General features: G+C 35.4%; 1 protein-coding gene across 1 annotated transcript in view; it reads right to left on the bottom strand.

Moving 5' to 3' along the window:
- Nucleotides 1-24,855, bottom strand: part of LCLAT1 (lysocardiolipin acyltransferase 1) — a gene marked incomplete at its 3' end in the record, with an annotated part of 77,012 nt that extends 52,157 nt beyond the window's left edge. The window contains exons 1-3 of the mRNA XM_084234312.1: nt 24,685-24,855; nt 21,776-21,974; nt 7,293-7,439 (exon numbers count right to left, since the gene is read on the bottom strand). Coding sequence (XP_084090438.1) covers nt 7,293-7,439; nt 21,776-21,974; nt 24,685-24,849 — 511 coding nt within the window. The 5' untranslated portion in view covers nt 24,850-24,855. The remainder of the gene's footprint in view (nt 1-7,292; nt 7,440-21,775; nt 21,975-24,684) is intronic.
- Between the last annotated feature and the right edge of the window lie 1,266 nt (nt 24,856-26,121).

The raw sequence follows: 26,121 nt of genomic DNA, 5'->3' as shown, positions 1-26,121 counted from the left end.
AGATCCTAGAGTTAACTCTTACTATATAACATTTTCAAATTTCCACTAAGGTATTAGTACACTTTTTATAATAGTTTCCTAAGATTCACATTAAAATCTTTAAAATTCTTTATGGGATCTCATAAAATAGTCAATATACAGTAAAAACTGAAGTGCAAAATACTGATATGCTAAAATTTTTATAAGATAGTCCATACATAATAAACATTTAAATACCAAAATATATATAACACGAATAAAACCAAAAAAGTAAATAAAAGGTAAGGATCTAGACATCCAGAAAAAAATAGTAATTTGCCATCCATCAGATCAAAATTTACTTTAACCCCAATAATTTGGGGCTTCAATGCAAAGTGAAATATCTGCCTTGCTCAGGCATAGCACATGCTAATATTACTAACCAAAGCCACTCCATAACAGAATGGGCACAGGATTAGCACATCATGTACAAACATCTGAACATAGTTTGGCTGAATATAGTTACAGAGTCAAGTATATGTTCCAATTGTTGGCAAAAACTTCTTTTTCCATTCCATGAGGTAACTTTATAAGTTCCAAGAAGAACTAAACCCACTATTCAGCAAATGTACTTGGAAAAAGTAACATGTTTAGAAATTTGGCCTCACCCACTGGGGGAGATCATGAATACCTTCTGATGACAGCAGATGCTGGAACCTACAATCCTCAGCTGCATCCTGAGATTTATAGACTATTCCAAGTCACAAGGAAAAAAAAATCACATACATGTAAACACAACTTTCTTAAGAGTAAATTTAAGATCAGAATCCTCAAAACACAGATTAACTTCACAACACAAAACATCTGAAGAAAACTCTTATAAAAGGTGTAACATTCTGTTAAAATTGAATTAACTAAAAGAATTAAATACCCAGAGATCCCCAGCACGTCAAAAATGTTAAAAAAACAAACAAACAAACAAAAAAACCAAAAAAAAAAACCTCCTCTCACATCCACTTGACAATATTGACAATATGCTGGACCTGGAACTACAAAACAGTATCTTACAGACAGCCAGTAGGACTTTACATGGGATGAGGAATCCCAGGAACATTACAAAAATAAGTACTTAACTACTCTGTAATTTGCTCTTGCAATTCATCACAGACATTTGGGGATCTGAAGACAAAATTGACCTCTCTTACAAAATGTAAATACAAGCATAGGTAATTCTAAAACATAGAATTTCTCTGTGTCTCAGATTATTTCTACCTTCACCTATTATTCTAGGTGTATCTGTGAGGGTATTTTGGATGAATCAGTAACCTTTGAGTAAAGTATGTATGTGGGCCTCATCCAAACAGTTAAAGGTGTTAATAGAAAAAGATTAACCTCTTCAACCAGGAAAACATTTGTCAACAGACTGCCTTTGGACTTGACCTCTTTCCTGGGTCTCCAGTATGCTGATTTATCCTGCAAATTTTTGACTTGCCAAGCTTCCACAACAGAGTGAGCAATCCTGTATGTCAATTCCTTAAAATCTCTGTCTTCCCCTATCTCTCTCTGTGTGTGCACACATACCCCCACACACACTCACTCCTGTTGGTACCATTTTTTTTTCTGGAAACCCCTGACTAATAAACCAATATAATGTAAAACGACTAAACTTTTAAAACACATGTTTTGTTTAAAATTTATTTTTGTTGATGTGTGCATTTGATCAACTAACCTAAAGCAACAACAAAAGTAAGAATAGTCTTTATGTGAAGTGCAATTATAATTGTTAGGTTTCCCAATTCCTGCAAATTAATATTGGGCTGTCAAAAAAGACATGACCGGGCCATAAATAAAATAGACAAACCCCTAGTCAGGCTCACAAAGGAAAAAAAGGGAGAAAGCACCAATAAACAGGATCATAAATGAAAGAGGAGAAATCACAACGGACACAGCAGAAATCAAAAGAATAATCAGAAACTACTACGAAGAGTTATATGGAAACAAGTTCAACAATCTAGAGGAGATGCACAAATTCCCACAACAATCACCCAAAGCTAGATAAAGAAGAAATAGAACACCTAAACAGACCAATTACAAGCAGCGAAACTGAAATGGTAATCAAAAACCTCCCCAAAAACAAAAGCCCAGGACCTGATGGATTTACAAATGAATTCTACCAAACGTTCAGAAACATATTAGTGCCTATCCTTCACAAACTCTTCCAAAAAATTGAGAAGGAAGGGATAATACCAAACACGTTCTATGAAGCCAACATTACACTAATACCAAAACCGAACAAGGACAACACAAAAAAAGAAAACTATAGGCCAATCTGACTAATGAACACTGATGCAAAAATCCTCAATAAAATTTCAGCTATCAGAATCCAACAATGTATCCATAAGATGATTCACCACGACCAAGTAGGTTTCATTCCAGGAACACAAGGATGGTTCAACATCCGAAAATCAATCAATGTTATCCAACACATCAACGAAAAGAAATATAAAAACCAAATGATAATATCAGTAGATGCCGAGAAAGCTTTCGACAAAGTGCAACACCCATTCATGATAAAAGCCCTTGAAATTCTTGGGATACAAGGAACATACCTCAACATCACAAAGGCCATAAATGACAAGCCAACAGCCAGTATCATTCTCAATGGCAAAAAGCTGAAAGCATTCCCATTAAGATCTGGAACAAGACAAGGATGTCCACTCTAATCACTGCTTTTCAATATAATACTGGAAGTCCTAGCCAGAGCAATAAGACAAGAGAAAGACATACAAGGAATCCAAATAGGAAAAGAAGAAGTCAAACTATCACCATTTGCAGATGATATGATAATATACATAGAGAATCCCAAAAACTCCACAGAAAAACTAATTCAACTCATCAATCAGTTCAGTAAAGTGGCAGGATACAAAATCAACACGCAAAAGTCAGTAGCCTTCCTATACACAAACAATAAATCTGAAGAAGAAGAAATCAAAAAACCATCCCTTTTATTATCAAAACAAAAAAAAATCATATACTTGGGAATAAATCTAACAAAAGAGTTAGAGGACCTATACAAAGAAAACTATAAAACACTGATAAAAGAAATAGAAGAAGTCACAAAGAAATGGAAAGACATCCCCTGCTCATGGATTGGAAGAATAAACATTATTAAAATGGCCATCGTACCAAAAGCAATATACAGATTCAATGCTATTCCAATAAAAATTTCAATGTCATTCTTCAAAGAAATAGAACAATCATTGATGAAGTTTATATGGAATCACTAGAAATCCTGAATAGCCAAAGCTCTCCTGAAAAAAAAAAAGAAGGGAATGGAAGCATCATACTCCCAGACTTCAAACTATACTACAAAGCCATAATCATCAAAACTGCATGGTATTGGAACAAGAACAGACACACAGACCAATGGAATCAAATACAAAATCCAGAAATAAACCCACAGATTTATGGTCAACTAATCTTTGACAAAGGAGCAAAGACTATGCATTGGAGCAAAGAAAGTTTGTTCAATAAATGGTGCTGGGAAAACTGGGTTGCTACATGCAAAAGAATGAAGCTTGACTACTACCTAACACCATGCACAAAAACCAACTCAAAATGGATTAAAGAACTAGACATAAGACCTGAAACCATAAAATACATGGAAGAAAATATAGGCAAAACACTACATGATATGCACATCAAAGATATCTTTACAGACACATCACCCAAAGCAGTGATAGTGAAGGCAAAGATAAACAGCTGGGACTACATCAAACTAAAGAGCTTCTGCACAGCAAAAGAGACAATAACAAAAACAAAGAGAAACCCCACCGACTGGGAGAACATTTTTGCACCCAACACTAATGATAAAGGACTGATCACAAAAATCTATAAAGAGCTGATGAGACTCAACAACAACAAAGAAAATAATCCAGTCAAAAAATGGGCAGAAGAGCAAAAAAGAAACTTCTCTGAAGAAGAAATGCAAATGGCCAAGAGGCATATGAAAAAATGTTCAACATCACTTGTAATCAGGGAAATGCAAATCAAAACTACAATGAGATACCATCTTACACCAGTGAGAATGGCACATATTAAAAAAACTAGCAACGATAAATGTTGGCGAGGCTGTGGGGAAAAAGGAACTCTCCTGCACTGCTGGTGGGAGTGCAAACTGGTCCAACCACTATGGAGAGCTGTGTGGAGATTTCTGGACCTACTAAACATAGAGCTTCCATGTGATCCAGCAATTCCACTCCTAGGTATTTACCCAAAGGACACAGAAACATCAATTCCAAAGAGCACCTGCATCCCTATGTTTATAGCAGCACTATTTACAATAGCTAAGCTTTGGAAACAACCCAAATGCCCAAAAATAGATGACTGGATCAAGAAGATGTGGTACATATACACCATGGACTATTACTCAGCATTCAAAAAAGATAAACACATGCAATTTGCAGCAACATGGATGGCGCTGGAAGGGATCATGCTCAGCGAAATAAGCCAGAAAGAAAAAGAAAAATACCGGATGGTCTCACTCATAGCAGGAATCTAGAAAACTTAAATAAGGGACCAGGAAAAAGAATAACTGTAAGAAAGAAAATATCAAAATCAACAAACAACTATTAACCAGAGACACTCTATGGCGGGTGGGGGGCGGGGAAAGGAGGGCTTGGGGTCAAAATAAGGGGGTTGTAATTGTATGGGGAATATAAAAATAAAATTTAAATAAAATTAAAGAAAAAAAAGTCATGACCTATTTTTTTCTGTTTTTTCAAACAAAAATACATCATGACTTTTCCGACAGCCCAATATATATTACTTCCATAAGCAGTAAAGTTATAAGCAACATTAATATATATATAGAATATATGTAGTTACAACTAAATGTACAAAACCAGCTGGATTAACAAATTAATAGATTATATTCTCCTTCGCTTAAAAACCCAAGTTTAAAGTTAACTAAGAAAAGCTTTAAATTCACACACTTTTTCAAAATCGCAGATATTTTGCTAACCTAATTTAAAAATATAATAATCTATCCTAACTCACTACTATCTGCTACATGATCAGTCTGTTTTCTCTACTTGACAAATAGTCTGGCTCTTGCAAGATGGCCCAAAAATGTAAATACCACTTTCATTTAGAAATATGCAACTAAATGATGTAAAGAGGAATATTCTGGGCTCTCAAGGTATGCAACTGGGTGTTGAGGTTTATCACCTTAAAAAGACAGGAGAAAAAACAAACTGGATAAAGTTTTAAATGTATTTTTTTATAGGCTCTGAAGATCTAATGCATGAACATTTTAACAGTAATATACCAATGTAGCAGCAATATATGACATTGTTTCCATTAATTTTAATTACTAAATAACTTCCAATTACCTTTTGTTAGTTGACATATATCAATCAACCTATCATTTCAGTAATGACACTCTGATACAGGTGCTTTTTCATAACCCAAATATAAGTATTATACATTCAAGTATTGTAAAATTAAGATGACCATCTGTCTATCCATTATACCTTATAATGACAGTTCAGCTCTGGAAATCAACTTAAAATATATTTTCAAACTTAAAAAACAAGCAGTCAATAGTATAGATAGAATTATCCTCTGAGATCCAACCACTTTCAGAATTTTAATGATAAAAATTGACATACAGTGAATACTCACTGTATGAAAATATATATTTTCATATATATTACTATGTAAGATATGCCATGGTTCATTTAGCTCAGTTCCATCTGCAACACATGAGTCAAAGATCTCTCCCTTGGTCATTATTTCCCACAATACCTTAATTTCCCCTATACACATGTAGCTTAGTCACTCATTCACTTACTTTAACAGTTGTGAATTTGTATTTTCATTTTGAACTTTTTTTTGGGTACTGGGTTCCATAAACTACTATAGTCACAGAATGAATCCATACGTGCATTTACATGTTTTCCTCTCCAAAGCTCTTGGAGTTGCCCTTCTTAGTAGCTTAGTTGCCTTAATCTGGTAGAGAGGATGTGGAAGACAAGTTCATGTTCCATCTCTCCATACTATTTGTCATTTTTAAATTTCAGTTCTAGCCTGCTTCACTGTCTTCCCTTACACATCAGACCTTCATCCACTGAATCCTCAAATTCTGTTGTATCTTTCTTGAAGTAACCAGGACATTAATTTTTTTTTTTAATTTTGCCCTTTTGAGTCACATGATTTTATAAAACTGTTTCCTGTCCAAGCTTAAACCACCACCATCACCACCACCCCAGGACTCAACCAGAGCAGTTCCTCTCTGTTTAAATCCTAAACTGCAATACATGGTTTCATCTGCAAAAATGACCAATCTTGTTTTAAAGTATTTGAAAACCATTGACTCAGTAAAGAGGAAAGGTTGTATTTTGTTTTCCATCTTTAAAAGAATCCCTTGAAACCCACCAACATTCTGTCTATGTAGTTTGATACCTGGGAAGAAAAGTCCTAAATCTATCCTCCAGCGTCCCTTCCACAACTCAACGACAAGTTTAATTTTCTCTCTCTCTCTCTTTTTTTAAAGACTTATTTATTTATTTATACAAGCACTGGGTACATTAAGAAGCGGGAGGGTGAGAGAATTCACCAGAGCCAGAGCGGGGAGCAGAGTAGGCAGAAGGACACTGCTGAGGGGAGCAGCGGGCGGCAGGAGAGGTCTGCACGCCTTGTGGGACCCTCCTCCGGTGGCCGGGGAGCAGCCGAGGATCCAACCGGCTTGGGGGAGGCTTCGGGCAGCTTCGCAGCCCAAAGCTCAACCGCTGCGCTACTGGGGAGGCCCACAAGTTTAATTTTCTTAAGGAAAGGACAAAGTCTTTCCTTCTTATAATAGGGATAAAGCTTTAAAATACCAAGAGAGAGGCAACATATTAAATCAATGATAAATGAAATTGGTTAGTATCAGCTTCTTTTATCATAAAAAAGAAGCTGAGGAAAAAGGATACAATGAATAAACATGTATCCTGGAAGAGGACAGAGAATACATAAAATAGCAAGAGGATTTTAAAACTAGGTTTCTGTAAAAGTAAATGGCTGTGATTTAAAATAATATGCTGACATTTAAAATATAAAGCTCTATGGCAAGTGCTATAATAATGACCTGTTGGGGCTGCCCATTGTAAATCTAAGGGCAGGAAGTCAAGAGTTTTGGGTACTGACACGCTGTTAACTTAGTGACCTTAGGGCTCAGCCATTAGCCTTCTGGGGGCTCAGTTACTTCATCTGAGGAATAAGAAGCTCAGACTAGATAATTTCTAAATTTTGTCATGTTTAAAATTCTGCGATTCACACCCAGGCAACTTTACCTGTGAGATCAGTCCCTTCTGGGAATATCAGGAGTTGAAGTGGTTCACGAGTATCACAAAAATAATCAATCATGTCTTCAAAGTGGCTCTTGTCATCCTTCCATTTTCGATGAATGAAGATATAGGCAGCAGCCTGCATGGCCCAACCTAAAGCCAATTTAACAAGTATTTACATAATATTACATTTTATTGCCAATACCCACATATATTGAATACATTACTTCACTTTCTGATTTTACAACAAACTTTTTAGTGTTGTAATAAGCATCTCACGGTAATATCCTAAATTTAGCACTGATCTTGCATCAGTAACACATATACCAAAAAATATTCTTAGGAGTTTGATAAATTTGAGGTTTGTAAATTCTCAAAAACTTCTTTTCAAATATCGTTAAATTAACTTAGATATGAAGATATCAAGAGGGAAAACATCCCTAAAATATATCAGTCACTCATCCAGATCATAACAGTCCTTGTTTAACATTTCAGTCAAGCTGCCTCCAAGACCTCTAAGTTTACTTGTTGTCAGGCTTATAAGCAATAAGCAAAAGACTATTATCACGTTGTATATACAAACGTTCTCTTTAATATTTCCCTTTCTGCCCTATTCAGCCTCTACACTGAACTGCTGTTTATAACGCTAGTCACTTTACATTTAAAAGGTACAGTGCAGTGGCTACTAATAAACTCATTAACCAGAGTATAGGCTGATCAATTCGAAGGCCCTACACCTAAGCATCCTGTTTTACATAACCGGTCATTCCTTCCCGGCCAGAAATAAGTAAAGTAACTGTAGCACAGATACTCTTTCTCAGAGAGACCTGAGACCGTGAGGAAAACAAGTTGGCACTATAAAAGCAAATGGAAGGACTAAAAACAAACACAAAATAGATAGTAGAGTCAGCAGCAGTCTGAGGCAAGATAAAGGTAGCATAGTGCAGTGTAGATCTAAAAATTCTAGCTGCTGGCACCTAAAACTGATTTTGATGGGCCTCCGCGGTGGTGCAGTGGGTTGAGCGCAGCGCTGTGAAGCTGTCTGCGCTGCAGTGCAGCGCGGGTTCGATTCCTGGCCAGCCAGGGAGATTCCCACATAGTGCAGCAGACCTCTCCTGTCTTGCCCACTGCTCCCCTCAGCAGTCTGTTTTGGTCCATCTGCCAGCTCTGTTCCCCGCTCTGTCTCTGGTGAATCCTCCCGCCCTCCCACCCCTCTGGCCTGTACCCCAGCTCTTGCATATAAATAAATAAATCTTAAAAAAAAAACAAACTGATTTTGATTCAGAAATGAACAGTTTTTGTCTCCCCAAGCGCCAGCCCGTCGATGTATCCACCTCTTAGATATCCACAGATTATACTGATTATTATTACTGCCATGTGTACCTTTACACTACACCTCCATGTTTCTACTAGAGATGAATAGTAGTTGCTTACCAACAATGAGGACAACTAAAACAAGAGCTTTCACCATTTGGTAAACAAAGCAGTTTATTCCCACCATGAGAACATATAAAACTATCATTAAATCTTTTTAATAAATTTTAAAAATTTGTAGGAACTTATTTGGCTTGAGGAAATCTAAACTAGAATACTGTATCCTACAAATATAAATGAGCAATTACCTGAAAGTCAACCTTACGACAGGTCTGGCTGATATGTGTACAATTACTACTTATGACTCATCCATTAGATGTGACCTCACACTTGCCCTGCCACATGTCTTTCCTCCCGCAGAGGAGTACACCGAGGCCCACAGTGCAGTATTTTTAGGCAGTATAGCTCTGAAGAATGACTGCCTGGGTTAGAATCATAACTACCACAAACCAGCTTTGAGCCTTAGAATTTTATCCCTCAGTGACCCCACAATATAAAAATCAGCATGATGTGATGGTATTTACCTAATAGGGTAAGAAGTAAATAGACTGTAAAAAGTAAATACATTATTTACAACAGTTTTCATAAATATCTATTATTAACATGGTTAACAAGTTACAATAATGCCAAGGATTTAAGATCAAGGAGCATAAATGTTCACATTCAAAAGAAGTTCACATTCAAAACAGCAAAACAAAAATGTGCCAAAATAAAAACCTGGAGGATCTGCATGGAGACAAGTGCAATACTAGAAGGAATTAGAGAAACACATGATGTTCCTTAACTGCCCAGATGCCAGTGATCTCAAAATTTATATTACTAGTTTCATATAATCACAATAAAAATTCCAATGGCATGAGGGTATGGGAGTTAGGTTATTTGATTCTAAAGATTGTAATAACGAATTAAGAATAAGATATTTTTTGGAATAGGGTTAGTAAAAAAAGGTATCACTAAATGTTACATGAACTAGGAGGCAACCAGTGATGTCAGAATAGTGTATCTGCAAAACCGCGAATGGAAAGGAATGCAAAATCTAGAAAAAGGTCCTAATATGTTAAGAATTTCTTATATAATGACAGAACCTTAAATGAGAATGTAAAGATTGAATTGGAGTTTTTAAAAAAACACTCTTACTGAGGTCTTAACTTATAGCATGCAAATACTAACTTGTAGCTGCGGAGTTTAATAAATTGTTACATAGACCTGTGTGTTCACCACCAAATTAAGGTACTGAACATTTCCAGCATCCCAGATTACTCCTCTGCCAGTCAGTAGCACCCCCAAAGAAACCATTTTCCTGGCTCTTTTACCATAAATCATATAAAGTCACAAAGCAGCTCTTCTTTTGTCTTAGTCTCCTTCCATTCAATATTAACTCAATGAGATTCATCCATGATATTGTGTGTAGTAGTATTTCCTTCTTTGCATTGCTGCATGATAAATTATATGCATATGAGTCATACAAGTTAGATGAATTTATAAATAATATATACTCCTGATAGAGTGATTTCTTGGCTATGAGGTATAAAGTCAATATGGATATTCTTGTACCTGTCCTTTGTCACACACAAGCACTCAAATGTGTTGAGTGACTACTAGAGAGGAGTGCTGCTGCTCTGTAGGGTTTATGTGTGTCCACCACCCGGCAATAGTGTGCTTGTCAAAGTGACTCCACTAACTGATGCTCATTTGCAATGGAAGAATGCTCTAATTGCTCTATTTATAACCTCACCAATATTTGAGCTTTGAGTCCTTTCAGTTTAGCCATTCTGATCTAGGTATAGCAGTTTTAATTTGCATTTCGCTTGTGATTACTGATATTGAGAGCCATTTCATATATAAATTGGTCATCTAAATATCATCTTTGAAAAGTACCTCTTATGGCCCATTTTTTAATTAGGTAGTCTTTTTCCAATTAACTTGTAGTTTACAAAGTCCTTCAGCAGATAAACACATACAAAGAAATATATCTTTCTAGGTTTCACATATATAATTGACAAATACTTCTCTCAATCTGCAGCTTAAATTTTCTCTGCTTTATTGGTGTCTTATTATGATACTAGCATCTCGTATTAATGGAATCCAATTTATAAATCTTTTCACTTGTGCTTGGTGTCTTGTGTCCTATTTAAGAAATTTCTGCCTAGTCCGAAGTCATGGAGACATTATTCCATGTATTCTTCTAGAAGCTTTACTGTTTCAACTTTCACATTTTGGTTTGTAACCCATCTGAAATAATTATTATATACTAGATAAAGTAGTAGTTAAAGGTCCTTTTTTCTACATGGATATTCAATAGACCAGTGCCATTGACTGAAAAAGATCAAGACATCACTGATTTAAACTATACATTTTAAAATCCCTACAGAATGAAAACATATTGTTGTAAAAAAATGTCAAACAAAAAGTGTGTATCAACTAAAATATGACCACCTTTAGATGTAACCAAGGAAATGCAATCTATAAGAAATCAATGGTAAAGTGAACAGATTCAATTTTAATATAAACTATAAAAGATCATGACAAAATACCGTATATTTTTAATAAGTATGCAGTTGCACATAACAACACTTACACAAATAAATCCAGAAATTAATTAACATGTAATTCTACTCACACTTTTTGTAAGTTGATTTCGTAGCCTGCCACTTCACTGCACTGAAGTATTGTTTCTAATAATTCTTTAGTGACATCTTTAGAATTGCTTTTGCATAATATTATGTGATATGCAAATAGTGGTAGATTTACTACTTCTTTCTCAATTCCTTTTGTATCTTTCTCTTGCCTAACTGCTCTCTTCAGAACCTCCAATCCTTTGTTGAATAGTAGTGGTACCAGGGACATAGTTCTCTTCTACCTGATCTTACAGGAAAAGCTTCCAGTTTTTTACCATTTATGTGAGCTGTGGGTTTGTCATATATGATCTTTGTTATGTTGAGGTGTGTTCCTGCTATCCCCATTTTGTGAAATTTGTCATAAATGGATGTTGAATCTTATCAAATGTTTCTTCTGCATCTATTGATATGATCGCATTTTTTTGAATAACAGATGTTGAAGCAACCTTGAATCCTTGGAATAAATCTCACTTGATCATAACATATGATACTTTAATGCACTGCTGAATTTGGTTTGCTAAGATTTTGGTTTTGTTTTTAAGATTAATTTTATTTATTTATGCATACAAGAACTGGGGTGTAGGCCAGAGGTACGGGGTGGGGGTGGGGGGGCGTGTGAGAAGATTTACCAGAGATAGAGTCAGGAACAGAACAGGCCAATCTACTGAAATACGCTGCTGAGGGAAGCAGAGGGGAGACAGAAGAGGTCTGCTGCACCATGTGGGTCAGCTCCCTGGCCAGAGATCTAACTCATGTTACAGTGGCTGATAGCTTGATAGCACTGAGACTTTAACACCAGGGCGGCCCTGGTTTGCTAAGATTTTTGTTGAGTTTTACAACTGTTTTCATCAAGGATATTGTCTGTGGCTTTCTTTTTTCTATGTCTTTTGTTTTTGGTATCAAAGTTAGCCTCCTAAAATGTCTTTGGAAGCACTTTTTCTCCCTCAATTTTTTTGAAGAGTTTGGAAGGACAGGTGTTAGTTCATCTTTGAAGGTCAGGGAGAATTCACTAGTGAAACCATCTGGATTATTTTGGGGGAAACTTTGGATTATTGTTTCAATTTCCTTGCATGGAATTGATTGGTTCATGTTTTCAGTTTCTTCCTGATTCCAACTTGGAAGGTTGTTTGCATCTAAACAACTGTCTATTTCTTCTATGTTATCTGATTTATTGGTATAAGGATGTTCATAATACTCTTATGATCCACTGTATTTATGCATATTTCTGGTATCAGTTGTAATTTTTCCTCTTTCATTTATGGTTCTATTTATAAATGAGTTTTCTCCCTAAAAACTCCCTATTTCTTCATGAGCTTAGCATATATATTGATGGATGTTATGTCCTCCTGATGTATTGATCTCTTAATAGTTACATTTTTAGCTGAAGGTTGATTTTATCTGATAAGCATGGCTGTCCCCTGATTTTTTTTTAGGTACCATTTGACAGTAGAAAAGTTTTCTGATCTTTAACTTTGAGCCTGTAATTATCTCTGCAGCTCAGACGGGTCTCTTGGAGACAGCAGCCCTGGAATAAATCCCACTCCATCATGGTATATGATCTTTTTAATGAATTATCAAATTCAGCTTGCTAATATTTTGAGGATTTTTGCATTTCTGTTCACCATTTTCCTATAATTTTCTGTTTTGTGTGTGTTGTCCTTGTTTGGTTTTGGTATCAGCATTATATTGGCCTCATAAAAGGATTTAAGAAGAGTTCTCATCTTTTTTATTTTTTTGTACAAATTTGTGAAGGATGGGTAGTAGATCTTTGAATGTTGGCTAGAATTCACCAGTGAAGCCATCTGTTCCTAGACTTTTTTTCCTGGTAGATGTTTCATTAAGGTTTCAATTTCTTTTGATTGGTCTGTTCAGATTTTCTATTTCTTCATGACTCAGTGGTGGGAGGTCATATGACTTAAGGAATTTATACATTTCTTCTACCTGTCCAATTTGTTGACATGGAGATGCTTTATAGTAGTCTCTTATGATCCTTTCGTATTTCTGTGGTATCTATCATGTCTCCTTTTATCCCTGATTTTAATTAAGTCTCATCTTTTTTTTTTTTTTTTTTTTTTGTGGGACCCTCACCAGTGGCCAGGGATCGAACTGGAGCTGCAGAGGCTGCAGGCAGCATTGCAACCCAGTGCTCCACTGCTGCGCCACCAAGGGAGGCCCAAGTCTCATCTTTTAATGAGTATGGCAAAAGGAATGATTTCTTTCTAAGCTCTTCATTTCATTGCACATTTGCATTGTTTTTTGTTTCACTTATTTCTGCTCATGATTTTTATTTCCTACTAAATTAGGGCTTAATTTGTTCTTTACTTAGTTCCCCTACCTACAAAGTTAAAAAGTTTGAGATACATCTTGCCTCTTGAGAAAAGCCTGTAATGCTATAACCATCCCTCTTAATATTGTTTTTGCCGCATCCCCAAAATTCTGAGATATGGTATTTTCAATCTGATTCCTCTCCAGCTACTTTCTGATATCTCCTTTGATTTTCTCAGCAACCCAATATTATTGCTCAGTATCATGCTGTTTAACTCAATTATTTGTGGTTTTTCCAGTTTTCATTCAGTAGTTAATTTCTAACCTCGTATCACTGTGGTTGAAAAGATTCTTGGTATAATTTAGATGTTGTTAAATTTATTGAGGTTTGTTTTGTGTCCTGGCATGTTCCATGTGCTCTGCTTTAGAATGGACTGTTCTTTACATCTTTTCAGGCCTATGTTTTTTCCTTATTACTTTTTGGCCTGGAGGTTTTGTCCAATTGACACAAGTTGGGCGTAAAAACCCATACTGTCACTGTGTTGCTGTCAATTTCTCCCTTGAGATACACTAACATTTGTTTTATGTATTTTGTTCCTATGTTGGGTGTATACATATGTGGATGTATATGTATTTGTGTGTGTATATATACGGAGAGAGATGATTATTACATCTTCCTGATAGGCACAACCCTTTATCATTACAAAATATTCACCTTTGTTTTTTAATATTTTCTGTTTAAAAGTCTACTTTGTCTGATAGCCATATCGGCTTTTCTTGCAAATCTCCATTGAATGGAATATATTTTCCCATACCTCCACTTTCTGTCTATGAGTGTCCTTATCCCTGCATTAAGTCTCTTATAGATAGTATAAAGTTGGGTCTTGTTTTTTTACAATTCAGTCACTCTGTCTTTTGATTGGAAAGCTGAGTGCTTTTACATGTAATATTATAATTCATATGTATGTTTCCATTGCAGTTTTGCTAGTTGATTTTTAATTGTATTGTTCTTTTCATTTTTTTCTCTTCCCTTAAAGTCTGACATTTTCTCCTTGGTAGTATGTTTAGTTGCTTTTTTCACCTTTTTTTGTGTTTTTACTATAGGTTTTTGCTTTGTGGTTACCGTCAGGTTCAGATATAACATCTAATGTATATGGTGACTGCACTGAGTTTTTATCTGTTTAATCTGAACACTTTTGGAAACTGCATTTTTCACTGTTCCCCATATTTCATATTTTTGACATATCATTTTACATCTTGTATAATTCTCTTTACTATTTATTGTAGCCTTAGTTAATTTTATTACTCATCTTTAAATCTTCACACTGCTGTACAGGCAATTGGAACTCTAGCTTTTATTTTTCTTTTCTGCTTAGATGAGTCCCTTTAGCATTTCTTGCAATGTCCATTTAGTGGTAGCTCTTGCTGGTCTGGAAAACTCTAGATCTCTCCTTCAAATCTGACTGATACCCTTACCAGGTTTAGAATTCTTATTTCAATGTTTTTTTTTTTTCCTTTCAGCACTCTGAATATATCATGCCATTCTTTTCTAACCTGCAAGGTTTCTGCTGAAAAGTCTACTTGTTAGGGGGAAAAGGATGTCCTAAAGCTAATTCCATACAGGCTTTGTGGACTCCACCCCCTACTCCTGCTGTTATAGGGCAGCCCCAACAATGAATGGGTTGCCTGGCTGTGGGTCCTCACCCACACCCTTAAAAGGGACTTATTAATACTCTACTACAGGCACACACAAAAGGTTAATAAAAGGCTTATTTACAAGGGAAAAGGAAAGAGGAAAATGTACAACTCAGGGAAAAAATAGGGCAATAAAGTCTTTAATGCGTCCTCCCCGATCCGCCGACCTGGAAACCCAAAAAGCACTCTCCGAGCTGGCCGGACGCTGCAAGCTGGCGGAGAGCCAAAATGGGAGACCCCTCCAAAGCCCACATGTCTGGCTTTATACCAACCTGGCTGCTTAACCCCACCCTCAGGTCCCAGCCACCTTCCCTTTGGTGGTGATGGGATTTGGAGTTCCCAGTGTCTTTGGCTTTGGCCTGGGGTGGGGATGGAGTCCACAAAGCCTGTATGGAATTAGGTTTAGGACATCTCTTCCCCCTAACAAAACTACCTAAAATTACCATTCGATTTCAAAGGTGCTTATGCTGAAAATACAAGGTAGAAATCAAAGTATCAAAAGTCATCAATCAATTAAATATTCTAACGTTAACTTAATTCTAAATTTAATTTTAAACTTGTAACACAACAAAATGGAGAAAAATAATTAAAACCATCCTTACTGCAAATTTCACTAGAATTCACAACAGGTCATACAGTATAAATTCATGCTTGACACTGAAGAAACATCTACAGATTGATGGCTTTTGGTTGGCAGGATGAGGCCTCTTGGTTATGATCACATTTGGGAGTTTATGCTACTGTGAGACCAAAATCTATGTTTCAAACTGTGAGATTTGCCATTTAATCAGTTTCCTAGATGAGCTGCCATCTGAAATATCTATTCCTATGCAAAGCCAATTCCTAGGCTAAATACATTTCTGTCTCTTTAATTGGAAAAGGCAAGTATAATTTGCAAGAGGAAAGCAGAATAAAGTATCCCACAAAAGATGTCCTCATCCTAATTCTGTGAATATGTTACATGTGAAGGAATTAAAATTGGTAATCAACTCAATTTAAGTTAAGAAGATTATCCTAGACTGCCTTCATGGGCACAATTTGATCACAAAGGTCCTAAAAGTAGAAGGGAGGGAGAGGCAGCCAAAGACTCAGTGTTAAGAGTGATGCAGTGTGAAAAGAATTTGACCAGTCCCTACTGGCTTTTATAATGGAAAAAGGGTGCTAAGAGCCAAAGAATGTGGGCATCCAAAAGAAACTGAAAAAGTCAAGGAAATAGGTCCCACACATACCCTACAGAGAAGAACCAGTTCTGTTTATGCCTTGATTTCAACCAAATGAGGATCCACATCAGACTTCTGAACTCCAGAACTGTAAGATACGTGTTGTTTAAGTCATTCCATCCATGATACAAGCAATAACAACAAACTAAAACACAGCACAAGCAGTGCCCACGTCTTAGTTTTCAATACCATCCTTTAAGAAAAGGAACTAGAAGGGCTCCCCTGGTGGCGCAGCAGTTGAGCGCTGGGCTGTAAGCTGCCTGCAGCCTCCGCAGTGCTGGTTTGATCCCCGGCCCCTGGACGATGTCCCACATGGCGTGCAGACCTCTCCTGCTGCACCCACTGCTCCCCTCAGCAGTGTATTTCGTCACTCTGCCTGTTCTGTTCCCCGCTCTGGCTCTGGTGAATTCTCTCACCCTCCCTGGCATCTGGCCTGTGCCCCGCCCAGTTCTTGTATAAATAAATAAATCTTAAAAAAAAAAAAAAAAGAAATTAAGGTTAAAAAAGTAGATACATGGGTGCTATCTTTTTACTATTATTGCAAAGTACCCTTTTCAAAGTTGGCTCAAAGTGATCACTGAAAGATTTTATTTGTGCTTCTTGACTAAAAGCATACACTAAATCCTGACGCTCCCCCTAACTTCTTTTGCTTCTCTTTTCTAAAATCACCTGCTGTATTCCTTTTAGATAATTTTTAGAATCTACTTAATTTTTAGTAGAGATGAAGGTACTGAAAGACCTAAAGTTACGATGTTACATAAGAATGTCCAGCAGCCTGAAGCAATGCAAATCTGACTGAGATATTAAATATGGAGCACATCAAGGAGATATCCAAGTTAGGCAACCAATTGTATTAACTTCAGTAAAATATTGTCAACTTCACACAGTTTAGGGCTTGAGCTCTGATAAGAAGCCAGCTAATGCATTCAAAACAAAAGCTTCATTTAAATTGCTTAGACCTCTATGCAGTCCTACAAAATGTCTTATTTCTCAATGTAATCCTAGAAGGAAGTTCAATCCTGGTATACTGCCTGGCACATCGATTTTGCTGAACTGCACTTTGCTCCCAATAATTCTCTCTCGCACTAAAAACAAAACACAAAATGCATCAAAATTCATTTCAGTAAAGCAACTCTGGCAACTGAAACTACAAAATCAACAACTATATAAGACTTATTTTCCAACTCGCGGAACAGTTAAGGAGCAACTAATCTATGTTATGTATCTGAAAATAGATCCACATGTGTCTTCTAGCAATAGAACTAAAATGTTTAATATACTTTGTCTTTTACATTTATTTTAGTTTTCATAAAAATCTTGATACATGAAAAACATTTAATAAAATTTATCAAATTAGTAAATCAATTGATGGGAGAGTTCACTTTATAGGTTGATGAAATGGGGGAAAAGCAAGTTTTATCAGGATGTTCTGGGCTATAATGACCTAATAGCAATCTGAAAGTCACAGAAACAATCTGGATGTGTCTCTCACATGAAATCTGGCACCAGGGCTGGTTCTGAAATGAGGCTGTCTTGTCCTGTTCTGGCAAACTTTTAGACACAAGATGTTTGTAACACTTGCAGCATGATGTGCTCTCACACTGACCCCCAAAGTAGGAAGAGAGCATTGTCCTTCACCAACCTCTTTCCTTTTACTAAGGAGGAAATCTTCCCAGAATCTCCTAAAAGTCTCTCTGTTACGTCTCTTTGGTGAGACTGGCTGATAGGAGGTTGGGAAAGCCAACAGCAAGTATTTTCACCCTGTCATGGGAAGTGTGTATCAGAGGTTCATTGTTAAAATTAGTGAAACATTATCTCTGCCCTTTAGGCATTCAGGGCAACAACACAAAGAGCGGCTGCTGTGAAATTTGCTATGATTAAATACAAAAGGAAGGCCATAAAGGAAAATCATTTTCTTAAGCCTAGGCTACAAGGACGTTTGCTGTGAGAGCTAACAACTACAACATACCTAAGTAGCTTGGAATCCTTGACTAGAAGTCCTGCTGTACAAAGAGTCATCCAGAGAGCTACGTTCTTTATAAGAAGGCCCAAGCAGTTTTAGTTTGGATGAGGAGGCAGTACCTAAATTAAGTAACGAAAGCAAATGCCTGGGTTGACCAAAGAATGTGGCATGAGTGGAATATTACTGACATAAACCTTGTGGTGAGGCTTTTCTAACTCAGAAATTACTAGTCTTCCTAGGAGTTGTGAAGCAGGGGAAAAGCATGAAATTGTGTTGAATAAAAAAAAAGGTCCACTGAATTGGATGTAATAAAAGATATTTGTGGCTTAAAAATGGTTCTAGTTTTAGTGAATGTTTGTTTTAAGCAGGAGGAATTGAGAGGGAGAGATTTCCTTCCCACAGGAGAAAAATTTGATATTGTAAACTGACTTATAAACTGTAAATACCTCCAACAGAAAAACATCCATTCTTTGTGCTTAAATAAATGACAGTTGGTAAAAATGAGGTAGCTTCTGTTAGTTTAGTAATTCTTAAAAACTGAGCAACAACTTCGTTGTTTACCTAAGTTTGTACCTTACTAATATTTATATTAAAACTGAAAATTGACCACATACAATGGATTATCTTTCTGCTTAACATATGAGCCTGTTTTGGCAGCACTTTCATAACTCATAACAGCACAGACTGTAATCACTATTGCTATAGGGTACCAAGAAGGCGTATGCTCAGGTCTTAACCAAGTGGTTTTATTCATGATGGTTCAAAAGAAAGAGCTTATGAAAACACCAAAGGCATTTAAAATAAATTTGCAGTCACTTCTTTATCTACTTTTTGAAGTACCATTGATTCTACCACGGTATACGATTCAGAGGAGAGTTTGCCCCTCCTCAGATACACGTGACATATCCCACTTCACCCATCCCAGGGCACCAATACCCCTTTATGGTATATCATGGGGCCCTACCCTGTTTTCATCACCTCTCCCCCTCCAGCAGCTGCAATTCTACAGTCATTTTTAGATTTTGTTTTGGTTTAATTTTCTTAGTTCCTTTGATTAGTTTCCCTTTATTACACAGGAATGAAATGGGTTTGATATTTGTCTTTCTCCCTCTGGCTTATTTCACTGAGCATAACCCACTCCAAGTTCATCCATGTTGTTTCAAGAGGCAGTTCATCTTTTTTTTTTTTTAATAGCTGAATAGTATTCCATTGTGTATATGTACCTCATCTCCTTAATCCGGTCATCCGTCATTGGGCAGTTGGGTTATTTCTATAACCTGGCCACTATAAAGAGAAAATAGGAGTGCAGATATCCCTTTGAATTAGTGTTTTTTCATCCTTTGAATAAATGCCAAGGGGTGGAATTACTGGCTCATACAGTGGATCTATTTTTACTATTATGAGAAACCTTCATACTGTTTTCCATAGGCCTGAACCAGTCTACTTTCCTACCAATGGTGTAGAGTTTCTTTTTCTCCATATTCTCCCTGACATTTGCTGTTTCTGATTTTTTGATACAGGTTATTCTCACTGGAGTGAGATGGTATCTCACTGTGGTTTTGATTTGTATCTCCCTGATGATAAGTGATGATAGACAGTTTTTCACAGTCATATGTATGTCTTCTTTGAGGAAGTGTCTATTGAGCACTTCTGCCCATTTTTTTGACTGCGTTATTTGTTTTCTCGTTGAGTTGTATGAGATCTTTACACGTCTTGGATATTAATATTAGCCCTTGTTCAGATGTATGGTGTGCAAATATTTTCTCCTGTTCAGTTGGATATCTTTTTGTTTTACTGATAGTGTCTTAGACTGTACATAAGCGTTACAGTTTGATGTAGTCACATTTATTTCTATTTACTTTTGTTTCTTTTGCCATGGGAGAAGAATTCATAAAAACTTCACTGAAGACAGCACTGTAGAGTGTTTTGCCTATGTTTTCAATATATTCCATGGTTTCCATGTCTTTAAGCCATTTAGAGTTAATTTTTGTCAAAGGTGTGAGATGGTGATCTATCTCCATTCTTTTGCATATGGCTGTCCAGTTTTTGCAACCCCATTTTTTAACAGATTTTCCTTCCTCCAGTGTATTATACTCTTGGCTTCTTTGTTATAAATTAACTGTCCAGAGATGTGTGGGCTCCATTCCAGATGTGATTGCTCCCTCAAGACACCTGTTCTTAGTGTTCCTAAAGGAAGCAATGACTTAAGGATCTTGTCCATCCAACATCTTCAGAACTATACCTACAACCTAAACATTCTTAATAATTTCTTTCCTAGCCTGTTATATGTCGGTTATGTTTATGTTTTAGAAAAAGAACTTCCCAATTCTAAACTCCCACTCCTTCTCCAACCTGACTCAACAAATATAAAATATCTGTTTCCTTTAGTCATATGTAAATGAACTATAAATGGACCAGATATATTCCAAACATCTAATAAGCAAACATTTATTTGAAAATAATTATAAATACAGAAGTCATGCCATCTTATCAACAAGTCTAATGTACTCTAAAATAGGATGTAAATTTATCTGTTCTTGTCCCTTCCTTTAATTTCCTCCTGCAAATTCCAAAGTCAATCCTTTCGTTTGTAAACATGATCTGTGTTTTCTTTATTGTTGCTCACACTTTTGTCTTGCTAATTTACTTTCCACTTGTTCACTACAAAGTTTCCAAAATCTTTTTTTCATATATCCAAAAGCAAATAATTTAATATTTTTAGTCTATTCCCAACTTCACATTAAAGGATGGGGGGGAGGTAGGGGATAGGGTGTGAAGGGGAAGCAATTAAGTTTTAAGAGGTAATGTTAAAATAGACCTACCTCTATACCACCAAGCAATAAACATGTTGCATTCCTAACCATAGAAAATAAGCATTTCTATAGATTTTACAGTATACAAGCACAATGAAAAGTTTTTGTTAAAAAGGGATCTGAACTAGGAATGTCCAGAAAAACTAGCAACTAGTATAATTAATTATTAGATGAATGTGAATCAATCAGTTCATTTCAAGTACCTTTATTTACACAGGCCAGTTTCTGGCCTAAACTTACGACGAGCATGACATGTACTAAAAAACAATTACTAAATTATTTACTCATATCCTTCAAGTGTTGATCTGTCTAAAACCGTATCTACGTCCTTGAAGACAATTTCTCTTTCAACATGAGGTGTTTCAAAAATAGATCAAAATAATCTACTATGATCCACCAAGAAAAAAAAAAAAATGGTGAGTATTTTTTGGTGAAGAAATATGGGAATGATTTTAATAGTTAAGGAGTTTAGTTAATCTGCAGTTGTAGGGTAGATACGTAACACATAAAATGAACTTAAAATAATTTGTGGATAACTTACCAAATCCAGGAACACTTTTAAGACTGGCTTTCAGGCAAATTTTTTCCAATCTGAGGTAGCTATATCTCATCAGACAATTCCACAGGAACATCCAGTCCATTCTTGTCCGATGATTCATAATAATGACACTTCTTTCTCCAGGAACAAAAGCATCACCTGTTATAATCACTTTTACACCAAACATGGTTTCCAGCAATGCCTAGGAAAAAACAATATAGATACACAACAATTTAAAGTTTTAATTTCCCAGATGTAAATTTCATTATGTCCTATAAATAAATCTCTTTCAACAAATAAGTCAAAAGCATGTTTCTCATGAGTCTTGTTTCTATCATAAATAAGGAAAAAATTAATATAGAAGGATGAGAACATAAAGGTATTGTATATACCTTTAGTTCTACTAATTTAAGTTCCTGACAGTTTTCTAATTAAAAAAAAATGTTAACAATCATTGAAATCTTCAAGTTATAAGAAGTACAAAAGGTATAGAACAAGATTCCAATCTATACATTTTTATAGCTATAGATACATGAGATTGTTAGTTTCTTCTAATAGAAAAGATAGTCAAGAAATTTAACACTGGGCATAGGGCTGTGGGAATACAAAGTCAAGTTTTTTATTTATATCATTTCACAAACCAAGACATGTATCTATGTAACACTATGTAAAAAAATGTAATAGCCATTTTTACTGAAGTGTTCCAGTACCTTTAACCATGCCTGGGACATAGAAAATGCTCAAATATATGCTTGATTTATTTAATTAATTTTCTAATAATATATGAAAACAAAGTATATTACAGACTGGAATTCTGAACAGATTTTAGCCTCTAAGTTATTTAAATCAAGTAATTTAAGTAAATTTAAGTAATCTTTCTAATACCAGACAGTAACCTATTTTAGGGGTAAATACATAGTGATTTCCAATTTTGATTAGTGACTACTTCTACCAAATAAGGTGGCGTAGCTTGCTGCAAAGCTGACAGTATTCTGTTATTTGACTGGTTTGGTAGTTATATGCTTCAAAAACATAATAAATAGAACCAAGGGAAAAAAAAAAAACAGGTTAAAAGGAATTAGTAGTTATAGAAAAGATGTTAGGAATGTTTTATGTCCAATGTATTACAGAGTCAGTGCTAACACCTTAACTGCTTTGGACATATGCAAACAAACTTTGACCCTAACAATACTGATGATGTAGAAAAAACATCCAAAAGTGAAATAAACAGACATGCACTTCCCTTTATAGAAATTTTCCAAGGGAGACTGAAACTTCATAAATTATCAAAGAATTTTTGCCCACACGGGTAGGTTAGACTAGGTGACCTCTTGCAAACATTTTCACTGTGGTATATATATCATTTAACACAGAAAATGTGCTCCTGAATGTAGTAAGAAAACTCTTGTCAATGAAATCATCTTAATGCACAAGAGAAACTTACAAAAGATTACTTTGTGAAGCAATAATTAGTCTAAATGCATTTGCCCTACTTTATTTTTTGGTGAAAAATGATTTGGGGGTTGATTACAATAAACTATATCTATTGGGGAAAAAAGATCATTTCTTTTCATAAGGAGTTTTAATTTATTTGCTTCAAAATGGCCCCTTTAGCTCCTTGTTAAAAATATGAAATAAAAGGTTATGAAAGAAACTTTGAGAGTTTTTCTCCATTTCTGTGAAAAGAGATATTCGCTATCTTATAACTAGAAAATCAATGATCTGTAACCCAACTATGAGGGATTCAATTTCTATAAATTTCTTACTGAAAGAATCTTTGTTGGACATGCTGTTAGCAGTAAGCAAGTCAGTGAGTTAAAGTGCTGGGTTGCAGCCTTTTTTTTTTTCCCCAAATATATAACATTTCAGTACTTCAGTGATGGCTGAATCTTGCCTAAGTTCTCAAGTAAGATAAATAAGGCAAAAGTAAAAAATAGCTGAAATTAACCTCGAAATTTTCTAGGAAGCTTTCTCATAAAAGACCAGCACACTCTCAATAAGCCCAGCTCACCCAGTTTATTTCTGAATGTTGGACCAGATGTTTTCTGCCGACCATGAGATAAAGTGAGTGTTTTGCATGTTGTTTTAAATACAAGAATCATACTCAGCATAGGACTAATCACACAAAGTGTGTGTGTGGAGAGGGGAGGGATGGGAAGAACCCTGTGTTTAAAAAATTCCTTCTATCTTCCTCACCCATCCTAGTGCATGTAACAGAAGCTATATGTTAACAGCATATAATGTAATTCTACAGAAATACTGATGACGCTATTAATAATAACAGTAGAACCAGTTATGGTAGAATTTGTCTAGTAAAACCCAGCTTTTCTTTAATAGATCTTATTTAGACATGGCTGTCCAGACCAAAAAAAAAAAAAAAAAAAAGGCAAGACTACAATTCTCCAATTCTATTATAGCTTTTAGATTCTCACCAATGGGATAAGCAAGAGAGATATGCACCTTGTAATTCACTACTCCCAAAAGAAAGCACTGGCTCTATTGGACTTCCTCCTTCCCACGTTTTACAACAAAGTGGGTCAAAAAAGAGGCAGTGACCAGTCTTGACCCTATGGAAGAGGATGTGTTTAATTAATGACATAAATTTATTTAAAAAAGTTATCTGAATCTTAATTTTTTTCATTGTTTTGTAAAAAATAGAAATGCAAAATGATAAAAAACTTCAATGTATATATAACTTTAGGTCTGTGCATTTTGCTCGATTTTTGGAATACAGCCCTAAAATAGATTTCAAACACATGCATTATTTTATACCTGTCTAGTTTTTTTTTTAAATTTCCCCCTTTAAATGCTAATACACCTGGTTATATACAACAAGGACTTACATGTTTCTTCTAACAAAATCAATGGGATGGGCATTTTGGTACAGTCTCCTTCGTTGGTACGTAACTTACCACAGGAAACGTGAGCCAGGTTGCCACCAGGTGGTTGGTGATCCAACGATACCAAGATGGGTTTACAAATATCAAAGGTAGAAAGGGACCCAGCATGAAAATGCTTCCAAAAAAGCTTGCCCAAAACAGGGTGAGTATAAAGTAAATTCCTTTCCATGACGCCATGATTCTGAAAGATATTAAAAAAAAAAAATATTTTACTCTACATAAATCTGCCCAAATTCAAATTTCAAAATGATGCATTTAATCTTTAGTCACAGAACTACCATAAGTCTCTGATAAAGAAATTAAGTGCTTGAATACCATAAAGGTGACCTTATATGTCCTACATGTCTAAACCAAACAAGTTGTTAGTACATTAGAAATTGAACTCTCAACAGAATAAATGTTTGATCCATCAAAAAATTTGTGTAGTTTAAGAAGCTGTCTAGTTTTTGATCTATTTATTGGTATCAACATAAAGCTGTGGCCCAGAATGTTATGCAATACAAAAATCTTAGAGTATTTCAGAGTATTTTTATATTCTACTAAAAAAAAGCAAACTTAAAGGATTAAGAACTTCAGAATAGCTTCCTAAAGGTCAGGATGCCTAAAAGTGATGGCAGTTTTACAAAGTACACTATTAAAAAATTGCTAACTTAGAAATGTTAATTTTCTGAATTCTTTAGTTCTCTGAATCTAAAAGTAATATCTGTAGGCAACTGGTTTTAAAATGACTCTTCATGAGCTGAAAGGTGAAGCAGAAGTCAGACTCCTCACTCACTTTCTTACTATTTGCCAAAGGATTACATTGAGGATCCTCAAAATCAGAACAACATATTAATGGTTTAAAATAAACTGACAGTTTACATCCTAAATTTCACTGGAGCAAAAATATCATTTGCCTTAGGATAATGAAACTGTTGGAATCATTAAAACTATGAAAACAGTAATGGTCTTAAAATTTACATACTATAACAGGGATTCCAGCAATCAAGACTTATGAATATTTAAAAATCAACAAGCAACTATAAACCAGAGACCCAATTGGGGGTGGGGGGAGAGTAGGATGAAAACAAAGGGGGTGGGAATTGTATGGGAACTATAACCATAACAAAAACACATACATTGTGCAAAAATGAAAAATGATGTAAAAAATACATAAAATTAAAAAAAAAATGAAACCAGAAAAGAAAACATAATAAATAAATAAATAAAATCACAACAGGAAACAAACAACAAAATAGGTCAAAACTTTTAACAACAGAAAATCAAGTTTATCTGGGCCCTGAGTATATTTTTAAATCTCCACCAATACTTGACAGTATAAGTACAAAACCCTTTAAAGTAAAAAAAGGGGACTCTAGTCCCTAGAGTCAAATAAGGGGGTAGGGGGTGCAATTGTATGGGGAATATAACCATAATGAAAATGCATACATTGTGCAAAGATGAAAAATG

This window comes from Talpa europaea, assembly GCF_964194135.1.
Source record: "Talpa europaea genome assembly, chromosome: 6".
Lineage (NCBI taxonomy): Eukaryota > Metazoa > Chordata > Mammalia > Eulipotyphla > Talpidae > Talpa > Talpa europaea.
The sequence above is the reverse complement of the archived record's forward strand: the minus strand, read 5'-3'. Positions and strand labels throughout refer to the sequence as shown.